Here is a 14,680-nt window from a genome sequence, read left to right on the forward strand (position 1 = left end):
CAGGCACTTCCACTGCAACTTAACCATCAGAACTCAGTTCAGAGGTAAACCCTGACCTCATCCCAGCAGTTCTCCAAGCCTCAGGCCAGAAAATGAGGGGAAGGAAGACTAGGATTCATCTTTACTAACAAAACAATTTTATAAAAAAAACAGTCAATAAACACTCACTACACTGTGTGTAGCTGAACTGTTGCCAATGCCACAGTAAATTCTAAACAGTCCTGGAGTCCAGGTCCAGTGTTAGCTTCAAGTGACATATTTTTTAAGTCTTGTACCTTGGTATTCAAATTCCTATGTGTTAAGGCACAAAAGGATTTTTCAGGTGAAGAAAACATGGCAACAAGAGAAGAGGCAAATGGAGTTTAAACCATGTGAGAGGTAGGTGAGAGAGCAGCTCAGACCTGCAGTGAGCCTTCATTTACCTCTGGGGTTTTTCAATAAAAACCTTGTGTCAGTGCAGCAAATGCCATAGACAAGAAGAAGGAAGCTGAGGGAGAGACCTGGACAGAGTAAAAGGCAGCACAACCTCAAAATAGGTCTTTCAAGTGGAAGAATTCAAGCATAGTGTTACATTCAGAAACTTGAGAACAAATGTCAATTCATTTCATTCATAGTGCCAGGCCTCAGAGGAAGCAAGGGACAGGACAGTTCTTTTCTATCACTAAGATGATAAAACTAGGCTATGAATTTCACAGAGAGCAGAACCTTAGCAGAGACTCAGGCAATAGGAGATACATAAAAAGGCAGCTGTGAATGGAGGAAATAGCCCAGATGTACAAGATGGACAAGGTTGAAGGGAAGATATTTTGGAGGTTTTACAATTATTCACTGTCATCCCTGTATGACTGCAACAGAAATACAGTTTCTGGGAATCCTGGTAAAGTTAAAAGCATGAAGAAATCAGAGACTTAGGAAGGCCAAGTTCAGCCTTTCTTCAGTGTGTTCTGCCATGTTTTTTCTCTTGACTTGCCTCCTGTGCAGGTAGTGGGGCTGGCACAGCTCCCTGTTCATGGAATTGCCATGGGGCAGTGCTGAGGTAGGTTTGGGAGGAGCTCCAGGGCTGCCTTCAACAGAAGATGTAGGACTGGCAGTGTTGACAGAAGAGTAGCCCGAGCTCCCCTCTGGGTTGGAATTCCTTGGGGTGAGATATGCCCCTGGCAGCTCCCCCTCCCCGTGGGGTGCCCCAGAGCCATCCCACTCCCCGGGCAGGCTGTCCTCATCACTGGAGTCCTGGCCACAGTGCTCTGCAGGGTCCAGGTACAGCACTGTCACATCCAGGATCCCACTGGGGCTGGTCACTGCAGGATGGGAAAAGAGAAACCTTAGTTTGTCCCCATCTAGAACCAAGCAGGCACTCAGCAGAGTCAAGCAGAAAAAAGCCAAGCAAGATTCAACCTTCTGTCTGCTTACAGCTGGAGGGCAGGGCACTAGGTTCACCCTCTATTCATACAGCGTCTTTTCTTCCCTCAGACTATTTGAACAGATACTAAGAGCTGCTAGAAAATGAGCAGCCAGGCCCAGGGTCAGCAAAATGTAACATCTAATTAGTGTTTCTAAGACAGTGGCTCATTCATCACATTTGGTACACTGCAAACAGCCCGAAATGCTGAACAAATACAAAACCCCTCATCATGTTCTGAAGCAGTGCAGAGAAAGAACAGATAGATACCTCTGAGAGAGTTTAACAATTATAACCACAGGGGAAGGGGAAGAGTTTTTCCAACTCGTCTTCAGCTGAAAGTTTAGGCATCTGGTGCCTGAGAAACAGTTTTAAGCAAAAATGAAAAGACAGGTTTAATCCTCTTGGCTGCTGTTTATAAGAATAAACTGCTCACCATCTCCTTCTCGCTCGCCTTCGCTTTCCTGATCACCTTCATACCCAGAGCAGGAATCTAAACTCCAGTCAAGGAAGTTGTCCAGAAGACTTTCTTCCTGGGAGGACAGCTCTGCTGTGGGTGTAGTCACAAAGCTGCCTCTGTCATCCTGAATGCTGTCTTCCCTCCTCCTGTGGCAAAACACCCCAGAAATCACATGTTAAAATCCAAGTATTTTCCAGCTCTTTTAACAGGTATGTCAAGATGGTGACAGGAAAATGGATTGTATTTAGGAATGAAACCTCAGGGTACCAGAGAGGAGGAAAGGCTCTGGCTGATCTTCAGAGCAGCTGACAGCCATGAGTTACACTCACCTTTTAGCTCTCTTTCCAGAGGGAGAGCTGAGGAAAGTCTGAATTTCCACTACATTCCTGTGCAAGGCACTGGGCTCTGGGTCCTTCTGTTTCACACCCAACAATGAACAGAGCTGGCTGTAACTCATAACCTAAAATATTAAATAAATAGATTTTAAAAAAATCAAAGCACCTGTTAAGAATTAGACCATGAGATTCTTACGAGAACTAAATAGCCAGAAGGACACTATTTATTTTCTAGGAGAAATCCATCCCAGTGTGTTCTTCCCACAGGCACTCAAACATCAGTTAAAGAGTCCCTGCAACTCAATTTTTAAACTCCCACTTTATTCCCACAGCATGTCATGGGGCAGTAGCTCTGCTCTGGGTGTCAGCCAGCAGCAGATGCAGCCACAGCTCACCCACCTGTTCTTTGCCGATTTCTTCATAGCGCTCATCTTCAAACCGCTGCTTTACTGCCATTAGGGACACCTGCCTGTAATCCTTTGGGACATCATCATGGAAGCTGGAAAGAAAGATTGAAACCCCGATCTTACAATGGAATCTATGAAACAATATTAAGAAAACCTGCCAAGTTAGGTAATTTTCCTCTGTCCCTCAGTGCTGTGCTAAAGGAGCTGGTGTTTCAGCAGCTTCATCAGGACACCTGGTGACTTCTAAACATTCTAATTCCTTTTCTGTCCCTGGTTTCTGTGACCCAGGGCCAGACCAGCTGGCAGAAATACAACAGCTGTCCCTGAACTGGACCTTAGTGCTTTGAGGCAGGGAAGCAAGGCAGTTAACCAAAGGCCCCTCCTTCACTGGCAAGGGCTAACCATACAGGTGCAGCACATTTGCAAGAGCAATCCAAATACTCATGCGTTCCCTCAAAGAGTCCCAAAACCATTACCACTTTTGGTGGAGGCTCAGCACGCAGGGCAAGAGGTCTTCTTGAGAGAAACCAGTGCACTCAGACAGCTGGGCAGTCCAGGGGTGTGCTGGAGAAGAGAGTACATATTCCTATATTGAATTATATATTCATGAAGTGTAGTAGCTCTGTAGCTAGTCAGCTTCCTTTTTTAATAGGATAATAATCATGTTATTTGCAAGCTTATATCTGTCCATAGTTTGTTCAAGTTCACAACTGGCTTTAAGGATAGCTTTATCTGCCAAACTGATGTTATGCCTAATGACAGAAATCCTCAGTCCCATTTAAATACAAAGCTTGCCTGATGCTAATGCTCTAGTATATCACTGCTATTAAGAGGTAAAACAGAATCAGAGAACCATGGAATGGTTTGGGTTGGAAGGGACTTCAAAGCCCATCTCATTCCACTCACTGCCATGGGCAGGGACACCTTCCACTATCCCAGCTTGCTCCAAACCTTGTCTGACCTGGCCTTGGAGACTGCCAGGGATCCAGGGGCAGCCAAAGCTTCACTGGACAACCTGTGCCAGGGCCTCACCACTCTCACAGGAAAAAATTCCTTCCTAATATCCCATCTAACCCTGTCTTCTGGCAGTGGGAAGCCATTTCTCCTTGTCCTGTCTCTCTAGGCCCTTGTAAATAGGCTCTTCTCCATGTCTCTTGTCAGCTCTATTCAGATACTAGAAGGCCACAATTAGGTCACCCTGAAGCTTTTCTTCTCCGGGCTGAATAATCCCAATTCTCTCAGCCTTTCCTCATAGCAGAGCTGTTCCAGCCTTCTGATCATCTGGGTTGCCCAATACAGCCAGACTGAACTTAGCTCTTCATTCTAACTTCTTATACCTGTCCCCCTCTTCTCCACCCTTGTCTCCACCTCCCCCAGCCAAGTGACTGGGACATCTTGTCTAAAGACAAACTAACACCCAAAAACCCCCAGAAAGTCTCCCTAGAAAGACAAGGCAGACTGGCACTCTGTGCTTGAGGTAAGATTGGTTACCTTGCCCATGCAGCATCTTGGCCAGCAGCAGTGCAGCAGCAGCCAGCCGGGCTGGGGAATACACACTGAGGCTCGTGTTCAGCAGGGACAGCTCACAGATGAAGCTGTAAAAGTGAAGAGTTCTTCTCTCCAGCAAGACGATGCTTGACAGAACTTCTTTGTAGTCCAAAATGGTGGGTATCTAGTGCAGAAAGGAGAACAGAGGTTGGAAATACAGGACCAGAAAAAAGTGTTTTAGAACAGCTGTTTCCAGGTGATGGGTTTTGTTTGTTTGGGGCTTTTTTGTTTAATGACTACATTGACATCACTGCATTCTCCAGTAATAGAATAAATGGCCTCTTAAAACTCAAGTTTTAATCTCTACAGAAGGCAGAGGGGTCTGTATCTGCATGCTCTGAGACATGCACAGGCTCCACAGCTGTTTGAGAACACTGACCTAAACCCCCAACTCAGGAACTGCTACAGCCTGACTTGAAGAGCAGCCCAAGGGGGGTGGGAGGGGGGGAATAATCCATCCACTTCCTAAACTCACCCTTATCTTTCCTTCTAAGGCAGAAATGATCTCACCCATCATTCTGACCAACTCTTCATATTTGTAGGAGTTGTCTGTCAGCCACACAGCTTCCCGTATCGTCAGCATCTCTTTGCTGATAAAACTGTAATGTTAATATAAATATTAAGTTAGCTCCAGCAGAAAGAGGATTTGTGCACTTACAGCAGATAACTGCACCCACAATGACCAGAATTAAACAACTTCACAAGGTATTTTCCCAGATAAACCAGCAAAGAAAGAATTGCAGCTCTTTATTTCACCTGTAAGATGGAACCACCTACTAGAACATTCCTAATTTGGAATGTTCTTCCTAATACAAAATTAATTCTTGGCTGTGAGAGTGGTGAAGCCTTGTCACAGGTTGTCCAGAGCAGCTGTGGCTGCCCCTGGATCCGTGGAAGTGTGCAGGGCCAGGCTGGATAGGGCTTGGAAGCATCCTGGGATAGTGGAAGGTGTCCCTGTCCATGGCAGGGAGTGGAATGACATGATCTTTAAGGTCACTTCTAACCTAATCCAGTCTGTGATTCTCTGATCCTAATTCTTTACCTATGAAGCCTCTCCTAGGTTAAGACACAAGATATTAAGGAAATTAACACAGAAGGATAATCTTCCACCACACCACGCAGTTCGTCTGAGTGTACACAGGCTCAGCTATGGAACACTGCTGCTCTTATTCCTTTCCAGATTTCTCATGGTGTCAAAGACTCCAGTTGCTGAAGGAATACATTTAGAGCACTCTACAACTATGACCATGTGTTTAAATAAGGAAAAAACCTTCAAGGAACTACTTTTTCTGCCTCATTTACAGAGTCTGTGTTTGTAAACACAATTAAACAGCAGTCAAATTAGAAGAAAGTCTTAAGAGCCTTTCCAGTATTACAAGCAAGGGATGGGGTTGGGGAAGAAGTTTGAGCTGCAGGAAAGAATTTGGAAGTTCATAATGATCACCTCTGCTCACCAGCCAGAACCCTCACCGTGTGCAAATGACCATGCAGGCTATCCCCAAAAGCTGGAGCCGAGCACGAGGCACAGGTCTCAGCGTCAAATAACGGTCCACACATCCCACTGTCATGTGAAGGCACAGGCTAGAAAAGTCCTTCATGGTAGCCACTTCCACCAGCCAATCCACCAGGATATACCTAGAACAGGAAGAGAGACTTAAGGAAGAACTTGGGAAATGGTGTCCCATACCATGACATCCAACTGGAGAATGAGCCAGGCCAAGCAGAGCAGTGACAAGTGTTCCTGAGATGCCTCCCAAGAGAAGAGCCAGCTCCCTAAAGTGGGGTTGTGGCTGCACTGGATCCCCCTGCAGCCCTCCTGAAAAATCTGCCTGCTCCGTCCCCTCCCCACACACCAACACACACAGTGTGGGGAATAAACAGGACTGGAGGTGTGTGTGTGGTCACAGATCCTATTGCCATTACAGAGCCACGGTGGGACACCCATGTGGCTGGAATGCTACCATGGATGTAATGTACTTTTTTAGGAAAGCAATGCCAGCAAGGGGAAGTGGTGGAGCTGCCCTACATGTGAAAGAGCAACTGGAATGCATTGATATCTGCCTAGGGAAGGACATGGATCTCATCTGTAAGGATTAAGGGGCAGGCTAACACAGGTGACACTGCTGCAGGTGTTTATTCAGGAAAAGGGAGTCAACAGGGACTTTGGACAAGGCCTGAAGTGACAGGACAAGGGAGAATGGCTTCACACTGACAGATGGCAGGGCTAGATGGGATATTGGGAAGAAATTCTTCCCCGTGAGGGCCATGAGGCCCTGGCACAGGTTGCCTAGAGAAAATGTAGACGGATTGTAGAGATGTACAGGGAAATAGGGAATAGTTTCTACTGTGGGGCCTCACTCCTGGATCCAAGTTCCTACCTCATTATTTCATTCATTCCTTTCTGCACAGTGAAGATGCTTTGCTTGCTGATAGGAAGGGAAGCTTGGAAGATTTGAGAAACCATTTCCCTGGAAGATTTTGCTTCTAATCCTAGTTGGTTTCCAGTCCCACAAGCTTTGGCTAAAGCTATCTGTAGTAGAGAGAATACAAAAGAAAGTATGCTTATTTTACCAAATGCAAACTAAGGCAGCAGAGGATGTTTCTCTGTTTTTCCTGCTGAAAACACTGAACATGTTAAACTCCTTGAACTGGTAGTTCTTGGTTTAAATGTTGAGCACATAGATTATTTGGGGCCAGTCTTCTAAGTTCATCAAAAGATGCATCTTTACTCTATTCTACCACAGTGTGCTGCAATTTCCCAAAGAAGAGAATCTGCAGGATAGATGCAAATGTGCACATAAAGACAACACTCAGTGTTGTCTGCTTCTAAAAGAGAAGCAGGTCCTGCTTCTAAAAAGAGAAATTTAAACCTGCAATGGCAGCACAAAAAGGACCAAATAAAGACTGTTTTCCTGGGAAAACTCAGTCTTACCTGTGCTTCCCAGCAGCCCTTGGCTGCATAGTCTCGTAGCTTCCTGAGACTTTGGAGGTATCTGCCAGGATCTGACATCTACAGAGAGGAACACAAACAGATGTAAAAACCCACAGCCTTTACACAACAAACAGAAGAATTATAGCACCAGTATCCAGAGAAAAACACTGCCTGGAGGTACATCTATTATTTCAGCAATAAGTCTGTTCCTTACCATGACACCACTTTTTTTAAGAACCTTTTTTCAGTTCTTGCCCAAGGTCTCACAGGAAATGAGAGCATTCACTCAGGATTCCAAGGGGACAGCTTTGGCAGATTCATTAATGACAAGGCAGGAGCCTCCCTCTCCTGCTCCCCAGAGCCCTGGGATCACTGGCCAGCAGTGCCCAGGCCTTCAGCAGTGTTGGAGTAAAGCAACTTCTGTGGCACCTTGGCTACAACTGCTCGTAGTCTCATTTCAAACACCCAGGCAGACACCAGAGCTCACTTCAGTGAGTTCTTAGCACCCTCCTTTTTTATGAAGGAGGTAAGCTCTGAGGAACAGCAATTCCTTTCTGAGGACGTTCCTTGCACTTAACAGAGATCCAGAAGTTAGTGTGAAAGTTGTTTGGAGACAAAAAATTACTACTTACAGCAGCTTTTCTGTTGTTTTCCCAGAGGAGGTAGGAGCTGATTAAACAACCCTGTTTTGATGATTCTTCAAGCATTTCAAGGGATTCTTTCTTTTTTCCTTCATCCTAAAAAGAAAAGGCATATATTGGTATTCTTTCTGTCCAGACAACTGGATGCCTCAACACTTCAGAAGCTATGGAACACTGTGCTAAAGCTACAGAGCAGAATCCATCCCTTGGGAATGCCCTTCAGCCTCTGAGGAATGCTCCCCCATCCACTCAGTGCTGCCATTTGCAGATGCAGGCTCTGAGAGCAGTTAGTGCTTTTCCTCAGCCAGACAAATGCTTTTTGGCTTGCTTGCCACTGAAGGCTTTTAATTTTACTTTTTGTTTTGCTGAACATACTGCAAGCCCATGATTAAGCCAAAATTAATTTCACCATTTGTACAATTCAACAAAGTAAGTTAATAATGTTCCTTTAAACAACCAGTAAATTAAACTTGTGAGAACAGAAACTCCGGGGACCCATGAGGAGTAAAAGCATCTGGCTGATTTATGTTTTTAATCAAGGTAAACAGCATTAGCATCACCAGAAAAAAACCCAAATCCAAACCCATCACATCAGAAATACTGCTCACCTCGAAGAAATTCAAAACCTTTGCCAAGCTGTGGAGAATAGATCCTTTCTGAGCCTGAAGAAAGCAGCAAAATAAAGTTTGTTAAACCACAGTAATTCTTGCTAGTAATTTCAGACTACAATTTTGGTTTATCTTTCAATCACTTTCCCCCCTTGCTTTTCTTTATGTTTTGTTATCCCTGAGATAGCACTGAACCTCTCCGAAGAGACAGTTCAGGCCTCTAGCACTCATGATCTATCATGTGCTGTTTGGCAATAAATTCAATAAATGACTGAGTCACAGTCATTGAAACAACAAGAGCACAGGAGGCTCCCTGGGGAAACAAAAGTATTTTTTCCAAAGTAGCAAGATGCAGTTACTGACATAAGGTAAATCCAAAGGCAGAAAGAAACCTGACCTTGTCAAGCTGACACTCTGCCTTGAGACTCTCATAGACCACAGCTTTACAGCAGCTTCCAGAGAAGGACCAGGGAGGACGGATGAACAGCCAGATAAAGGGGACTGCACACACATTCAGGTGCTCTGCCAAGCTGAAGTAGTGAGATGCCTTTATTCCGTTCACTTCTGCACGTCCGTGGCCCGTGATGGACACTGAACCAGAGAGAAAGCCAGGAATCAAGTGGAGTTTGTTCACAATGCCTGCTTGGCATTCAGTCAGGCCAAGACAGACAAGAGGAAACAATGAGGAAAAGGTTGAACTGTCTCTCATTTAGAGCCTTAGAAATCATGGAGGTGGCTAAAGAAGAAAAATCTTACTACAGTCAGGCTTTAGGAAGACATAACCTAAGTTGGGGGGTTCATTCTGCAAATACCAACTGCATTGTCAGGACCCTGTGTGAGGAGGCTCCTCCTGTCACTTGTCAGGCCCTTTTGATGCATTTATTCCACTACCAAAGTAGTTCACAAGTTTGCAGTGGATAACTCCTAACCCTGAATTCCCAGGCTGTATCCTGCCCCATCTCACTGAACACATGGCAGCTTCGTGGTCAGTGCCTGAGCAGAGCAATGTAAAACTTCCTTGTGCTATGCCACGTTCCCCAAAGCCCCAGGACAAGCTCCCACACTTACGGCCTTCGTTGTACAGGTACGCCAAGCTCAGCTTCACAGCAGCTTCAAAGTTACCACTTTCAGCAGCCCTGAAGGGCAGACAGAGAAAGCACTGGAGGTTAAAATCCTTCCTAGCACCAGAATCTACAGTTTGGTCCTTGTGCCCTCAAGGACACCCATCAAAATATCAAGCCTTTGTATTCCTCCCTCCCCAGCAGATGTGCACATACTGGTCTGCCTCAAAAAGAAGTGACACTCAGAAGCAAAACCATTATTATGGCATTTAAACATGTTAAAGAAATCTCTGACACCAATGGATCCCCTTCAAATCAGATGGATAAAAAGATGTTCCTCATCTTTTTAAAGCAGATTTATTGTTACCCTTTCAAACTTTGTTACTGAAATTCACCTGTTTTTCAATACACTGGTTTGCACAAGAAGTGACCAAGCCAACTTAGACTTAGAAACAGGATTATTCTCTAGAACCCCTGGCCCCACTCGTTCATTCACGTGGGAGCACCAGAAAGAGGTTTTAGGGAATGTGTTACGTTCCAATCTTGAATATTAATGCCTGTGAAGACAACTTTGGTATATGCAATAGGCCCTGCTCCGGTTAAAGAGACAGCAGTGATCAGCTGTAGCTTAGACCTCAAATCAAACGTCTTTTCATTCCTAAAGCAAATATTTCCCCTCTTTGTACAACGCAGATCCCCCAGTTACACTGAGGACTGATTAGAACAGTTACTCTTCCTTCAAACATCCTCTTCTAAAAGGCCAGACAATTTTGATGTTTGAAACTTACCTTTCAAACATCCTCAGATGGTTTGGAGATGGCCACAGGTCTTGGAAACTTGCATGTGCCCAAACACTGGAATGATTATCCACAAGGTATTTAAGATGTGAGTGCACCTGCATGGAGGGAACACAAAATAATGATTACCATAATAAAAGGACCAACAGAAAAACAGGTCTTTGCAATCTTATTTTAGAGAAGTAACTAATTCGTCACAAGTTATGTTTAACTTGTTGCCTGCCTCATAACCAGTAAGGCAAGAGATGCCAAACCAAACCCATTTGTTCAGCCACAGTAATCTGGCAGGACAATTTCCACAGAAAAGGTACAAAAAGCAGTCAAATACTGCTGCTACTCTTAACTTGAGCAGTGAGAAATGAAAGTCCCTGGGACAGCAAAAATCTCAACCTTGATTTTCTTTGAGTTTCTTCAGGCTCTGTGGCATGAAAAGCCTGTTCTGTGTGCAGTCCAGGCTCCTGGAGGCAGAGCTGAGCACTGAGCCTGGCAGAGGGGAAGCTGCAGCACTTACAGCTCTGACTGAGAGGATATCTGCAGCAGGGAGGCCCTTCAGGATGTGAAACAGAACATCCTCGGGGAGGTTCAAGAACGTCAGGACTCGAGGCCGTTTTATTACCCTTCGCTTTGAAGGGAAAGAAAAACATCTGGAACATCTACAGTGAACTACTGGAAAAGAAAAACACAGAACACCTCAGTTAGTGAGAGAACAGCAAAGGCAAAAAGGTACTACATAGTATTACACACATACACAGGTGTTCACTTGAGCACCTCTTCACTGCAGTGCAGGACACTGCAAACACATTAACCAGGGATATATAGCTCATACCTCATTATCCCACAAGACTAAGCCACAGAGCAGAAAGGCCTTGTTCAAATTGGCTTAATGAAGCCAAGAGACTCAGAAGGGGTGGCTCAAGCTCAAGTGCTCTTCACCAAGAGCCCCTCTGAGCCCTGACTCCTTCCTGTGACCGTGTTTAGTAGCAGCAAACAGTTCAGCTGTCCCTTTTCAGTAGTAACAAATAGTTTAGCTGTCACTACTGTCAATGCATTTACCTCCCCCATGCCCCAGCTTTTCCTTCTCAACTGACAGCAGTCCCTGGAACACAACCAGAGATATTAGGAAGACAACCAAACCTACTCAAGCCTATCTTTCCAAGCAGTTCCTGCCACGGGTGCTAATGGAAGATCCATTGCCTATATCTTCTGGATTATTTCAGTGCAATATTTATAGAAACACACACACACACACACATATGTATACAAAATGTATTATCCTCGGCAGTATTATTGCCATGAAAATGAAATAGACACCCAAACTAGGATGGCAGTTCAGCCTATATGAGCATCCAAATAGGGACCGGGGGCAGATGAGCAACTCAGTGAAAACTCCATTTCTATAGACAGTAGGTGGCACAGGTTTATTTCAAATGTGTTGCCTCACAAAACCAGAGCGCTTTAGGCTGCAAGAGAGAACTCTGGATGTAACCCAGTTCAGCCGTCCCGCCAAGTGGGGCAGGACCACATCCAGGTGGGTTTGAGCAACTCCAAGGATGTGGATCCCACAATTGCTCTGGCCAATCAATTACCATCATTCAGGCATCCTTACAGTAAAAAACCACTTTCTCTTCCTCTTGAATGGGGTTTCCTGTACAGTCCTGCGCACGCTGCAAACTCACAGACGCCCGAGATGTTATCCCACCCGCAATACACATTTGACCCCTGGGTTTCGAGGGCAGGCGCGCTCAGGCACAGCCCCAGCCACAGCCACGGACGCCGTGGTTGCGGAAGGGCTGAGGCACGGCCCCGGCGGGGAGCACCGCACGGGCAGAGCCGGTCCCGGGCACCCACCGGGCCGGGCCGGGCCGGGCCGGGCCGGGCCGCCCCCGCCGCGTTTGAATTTGGGCGCGCAGCCGTTGGCCCGGCCCCCCCACCCGCTGCCGGTCCTTTAGCCCAGGCTCGGAGTACTCCGGTAACCCCCGCCCTCAGATCCCCTCAGGAGGCGCCCGGCAGGCAGAAACCGCTCTGGAGCCGCCCCTCAGCGCAGGAGGACCCGGGAAACAGCAGCACCCGCGGAGCCCGCGGGCACAGCCGCACTCACCGCCCGCCTTCATCGTGGCGCGTCCGCGGGGAGCGCGCGGACGGACACAGCGCCCTGCCCGGCTCCGAGAGAGCGGCCCGGCCGTAGGAGGGACCGGAGAGCCGCGGGCGGGCGGGGCCCGCGGGGCTGGCACGCCCCGCTGGCGGCGCGGGCGCGCCCAGAGAGCCCCGCCGGGAGCTCCGCCGCCAGCCCCGCCCGCCGCGCCACCGCCCCGCCTACCGCCCGCGCGCACTTGTTTTAAACACAGCAGCCGCTGTCATTGGCCAGGAGGCCGATGGGGGCGGGGCAGTTCCCGCCCCGCGCGCTGTGATTGGTCGGCGAGGATGCGAATTCGAATCGGGGCTGTTGGCGGTTCAAACCTGTGGCGCAGCGGCGCATGCGCGGGCGGCACGGCGCCCCCTGCCGTGAGGGGCGGTGCAGTGGGCGGGGCCGCCGCGCTTCCCCTCACGGTGCCGCGGCCCTTCTTCCCCTCACGGTGCCGCCCTGTGCTCCCGTGGTCTCGTTATCCCGGGCCGGCGGCGGCAGCGGCGGCCCCGGCGCCCCCCGGGTACCGGGGGTCTCTTCTCCTCTCTCAGCCGTCCCTGCTGGTGCTTTGTCGCGCACAGTCACCTATACTTAGCCGAGGCTGCCTGGCCAAGGGAGCTGTTGAGGGGCGCAGTGGGGGCTTATTGCTGCCTAATGATTTCCACCTTGAACATGCAGCGCCTGAGGGTGTCTGTGCTGGAGCTAAAGCATCGGGCAGGTGGTTGCATGTCCCAGGCCGGCCTGGGGGTGACCTGCCGGACAGCAGCTCTGCAGAGGAGGCTCTGGGGGTCACCACTGTCCGTTGTGTCCTGGGGCCAAGGTGGGGGATCCTGGGGAGGGAAGGGCACTGCCAGCAGGTCAGGGATGGGGTCCTGCCCGCCCCTTCAGCCCTGCTGAGGCTCATCTGGAATGCTGTATCCAGTTCTGGGCTCCTCAGGACAGGATGGACATGAAGATCCTGGAGTGGGTGTAGAATCATAGAATGAAAGGGACCTGAAGAACCATCCAGTTCCACTCCCTGCCATGGGCAGGGGTGCCTTCCACTATCTCAGGTTGTTCCAGCCCCTGTCCAACCTGGACTTGAACGCTTCGGGAAATGGGGTGGCCACAGTTTCTCTGGGCAACCTGTGCCAGGGCTCATCTCCTTGACAGCAAAGAACTTCTTCCTAATAAGCTAACCTTATCAGTGTGAAGCCATCCCCTCTTGTCCTCTCTTTCCAGGCCTGTGTCCCAGGTACACAGTTGTCTTGAAGGCCCCTTAAATACTGGAAGGGGCTCTAAGGTCTCCCTGGAGCCTTCTCTTCTCCAGGCTGAACACCCCCAGCCTGGCTCCAGAGCAAGAGGGTTCCAGCTCTTGCAGCATCTCCATTGCTTCCTATGGACCTGCTCCAGCAGGTCCACAGAGGGAAGGTGATGAAGGGACTGGAGCATCTCCCTGCTGAGGAAAGGCTGAGGGAGCTGGGGCTGTTCTGCCCCAAGAGGACACACAGCTGAGAGTGGCCCTCATCTATATCTGTCAGTGTCTGCAGGGAGAGGTCAGAGCATAAGAGGGGGGTCCAGCACAAGAGGCAATGGGCAAGAAGTAAAATACACCTGAACATGAGAAAGAACTTTTCTGTGCACATGACTGAGCACTAAAGAGACTTTCCAGAGAGGGGGTGGACTCTCCCTCAGTGGAGATAATCAAAACTCACCTGGACACGATCCTATGTTATGTGACCCTTCTTGGGCAGGGAGGTGGGACCATTTGATCCACTGTGGTATTTAACAGCCTGAACCATTCCATGATTCCTGCTGGGGGAAGGAGCCAGGCTCTGCCTGGACAGAGTCTGTTTCTGATGTCCTGAGCTGCAACCTTGCCCCATCCCTTCCCAGCACACCCCTGTTCCTGGCCTTCTGTGGGGGTGAGGGGGAATTAGGCAAACAATTGGGAGTCGAAGTTCAAACCTCAGTATGGGATTCAGAGGAAAGCCCTGATCGTCACAAGGCAAAGGGCAGAGTGGGACAAGGAGGTGTATTGAAAAGACTGGCAGGCAAACAAAACAATGTAGGGAAAAGCAGATATCGAGTTAGTTCGGCTGAAGACTTTTCTGAATTTTAAGACTCATAAAACTTAAAAGCAGTGAGAAGAGGAGCTCTTGTTTTGTAGGACAGGAAATGTCTGCACCCCAATTACTGGTGGCTGGAAACTTTCCCAGCATTGTACCTTGAATAAACATCATCAGTCCCAGCAGAGCTGAGGTTTCTTCATGCTAGCGTGTATGAGATTTGTTTGAAGATTTTACGAGCGCTTCTCATTGTTAGAACACGAACTTCTGAATGCTCCTCTGCACCCGCACCCTTCCACCTGCAAGGGGTTGGAATAGCTTT

The 14,680-nt window shown here is 48.2% G+C and overlaps 1 protein-coding gene across 2 annotated transcripts; it reads right to left on the minus strand.

Annotated features, from left to right (window-relative positions):
• Positions 1 to 120: 120 nt before the first annotated feature.
• Positions 121 to 12,472, minus strand: CCNF (cyclin F). Of its 2 annotated transcripts, none has more exons than XM_072935583.1 (17): positions 12,287 to 12,472; positions 10,700 to 10,851; positions 10,180 to 10,286; positions 9,399 to 9,466; positions 8,728 to 8,921; positions 8,331 to 8,384; positions 7,714 to 7,818; positions 7,082 to 7,159; positions 6,528 to 6,679; positions 5,620 to 5,784; positions 4,625 to 4,748; positions 4,093 to 4,273; positions 3,078 to 3,165; positions 2,594 to 2,693; positions 2,189 to 2,319; positions 1,836 to 2,005; positions 121 to 1,298 (listed from the first exon to the last, which is right to left on the minus strand). In XM_072935583.1, the coding sequence occupies exons 1-17, from the start codon at positions 12,297 to 12,299 to the stop codon at positions 901 to 903; spliced, it is 2,280 nt and encodes a 759-aa protein (XP_072791684.1). In that variant the 5' UTR covers positions 12,300 to 12,472; the 3' UTR covers positions 121 to 900. The 2 variants fall into 2 exon arrangements, with proteins under 2 accessions (XP_072791684.1, XP_002190964.6); XM_002190928.7 differs by having other exon boundaries at positions 10,700 to 10,854.
• Between the last annotated feature and the right edge of the window lie 2,208 nt (positions 12,473 to 14,680).

The sequence above is a fragment of the Taeniopygia guttata genome, chromosome 14, assembly GCF_048771995.1.
Source record: "Taeniopygia guttata chromosome 14, bTaeGut7.mat, whole genome shotgun sequence".
NCBI lineage: Eukaryota > Metazoa > Chordata > Aves > Passeriformes > Estrildidae > Taeniopygia > Taeniopygia guttata.

Excerpts from the sequence above, each read along its gene's own strand:
- CCNF (XM_002190928.7), bottom strand. Across the intron at positions 4,749-5,619 it reads TGCATGGTCATTTGCACACG|TTTTATCAGCAAAGAGATGC; the intron begins GTGAGGGTTCTG and ends TTAACATTACAG. Across the intron at positions 1,299-1,835 it reads AGGCGAGCGAGAAGGAGATG|TGACCAGCCCCAGTGGGATC; the intron begins GTGAGCAGTTTA and ends CCCATCCTGCAG.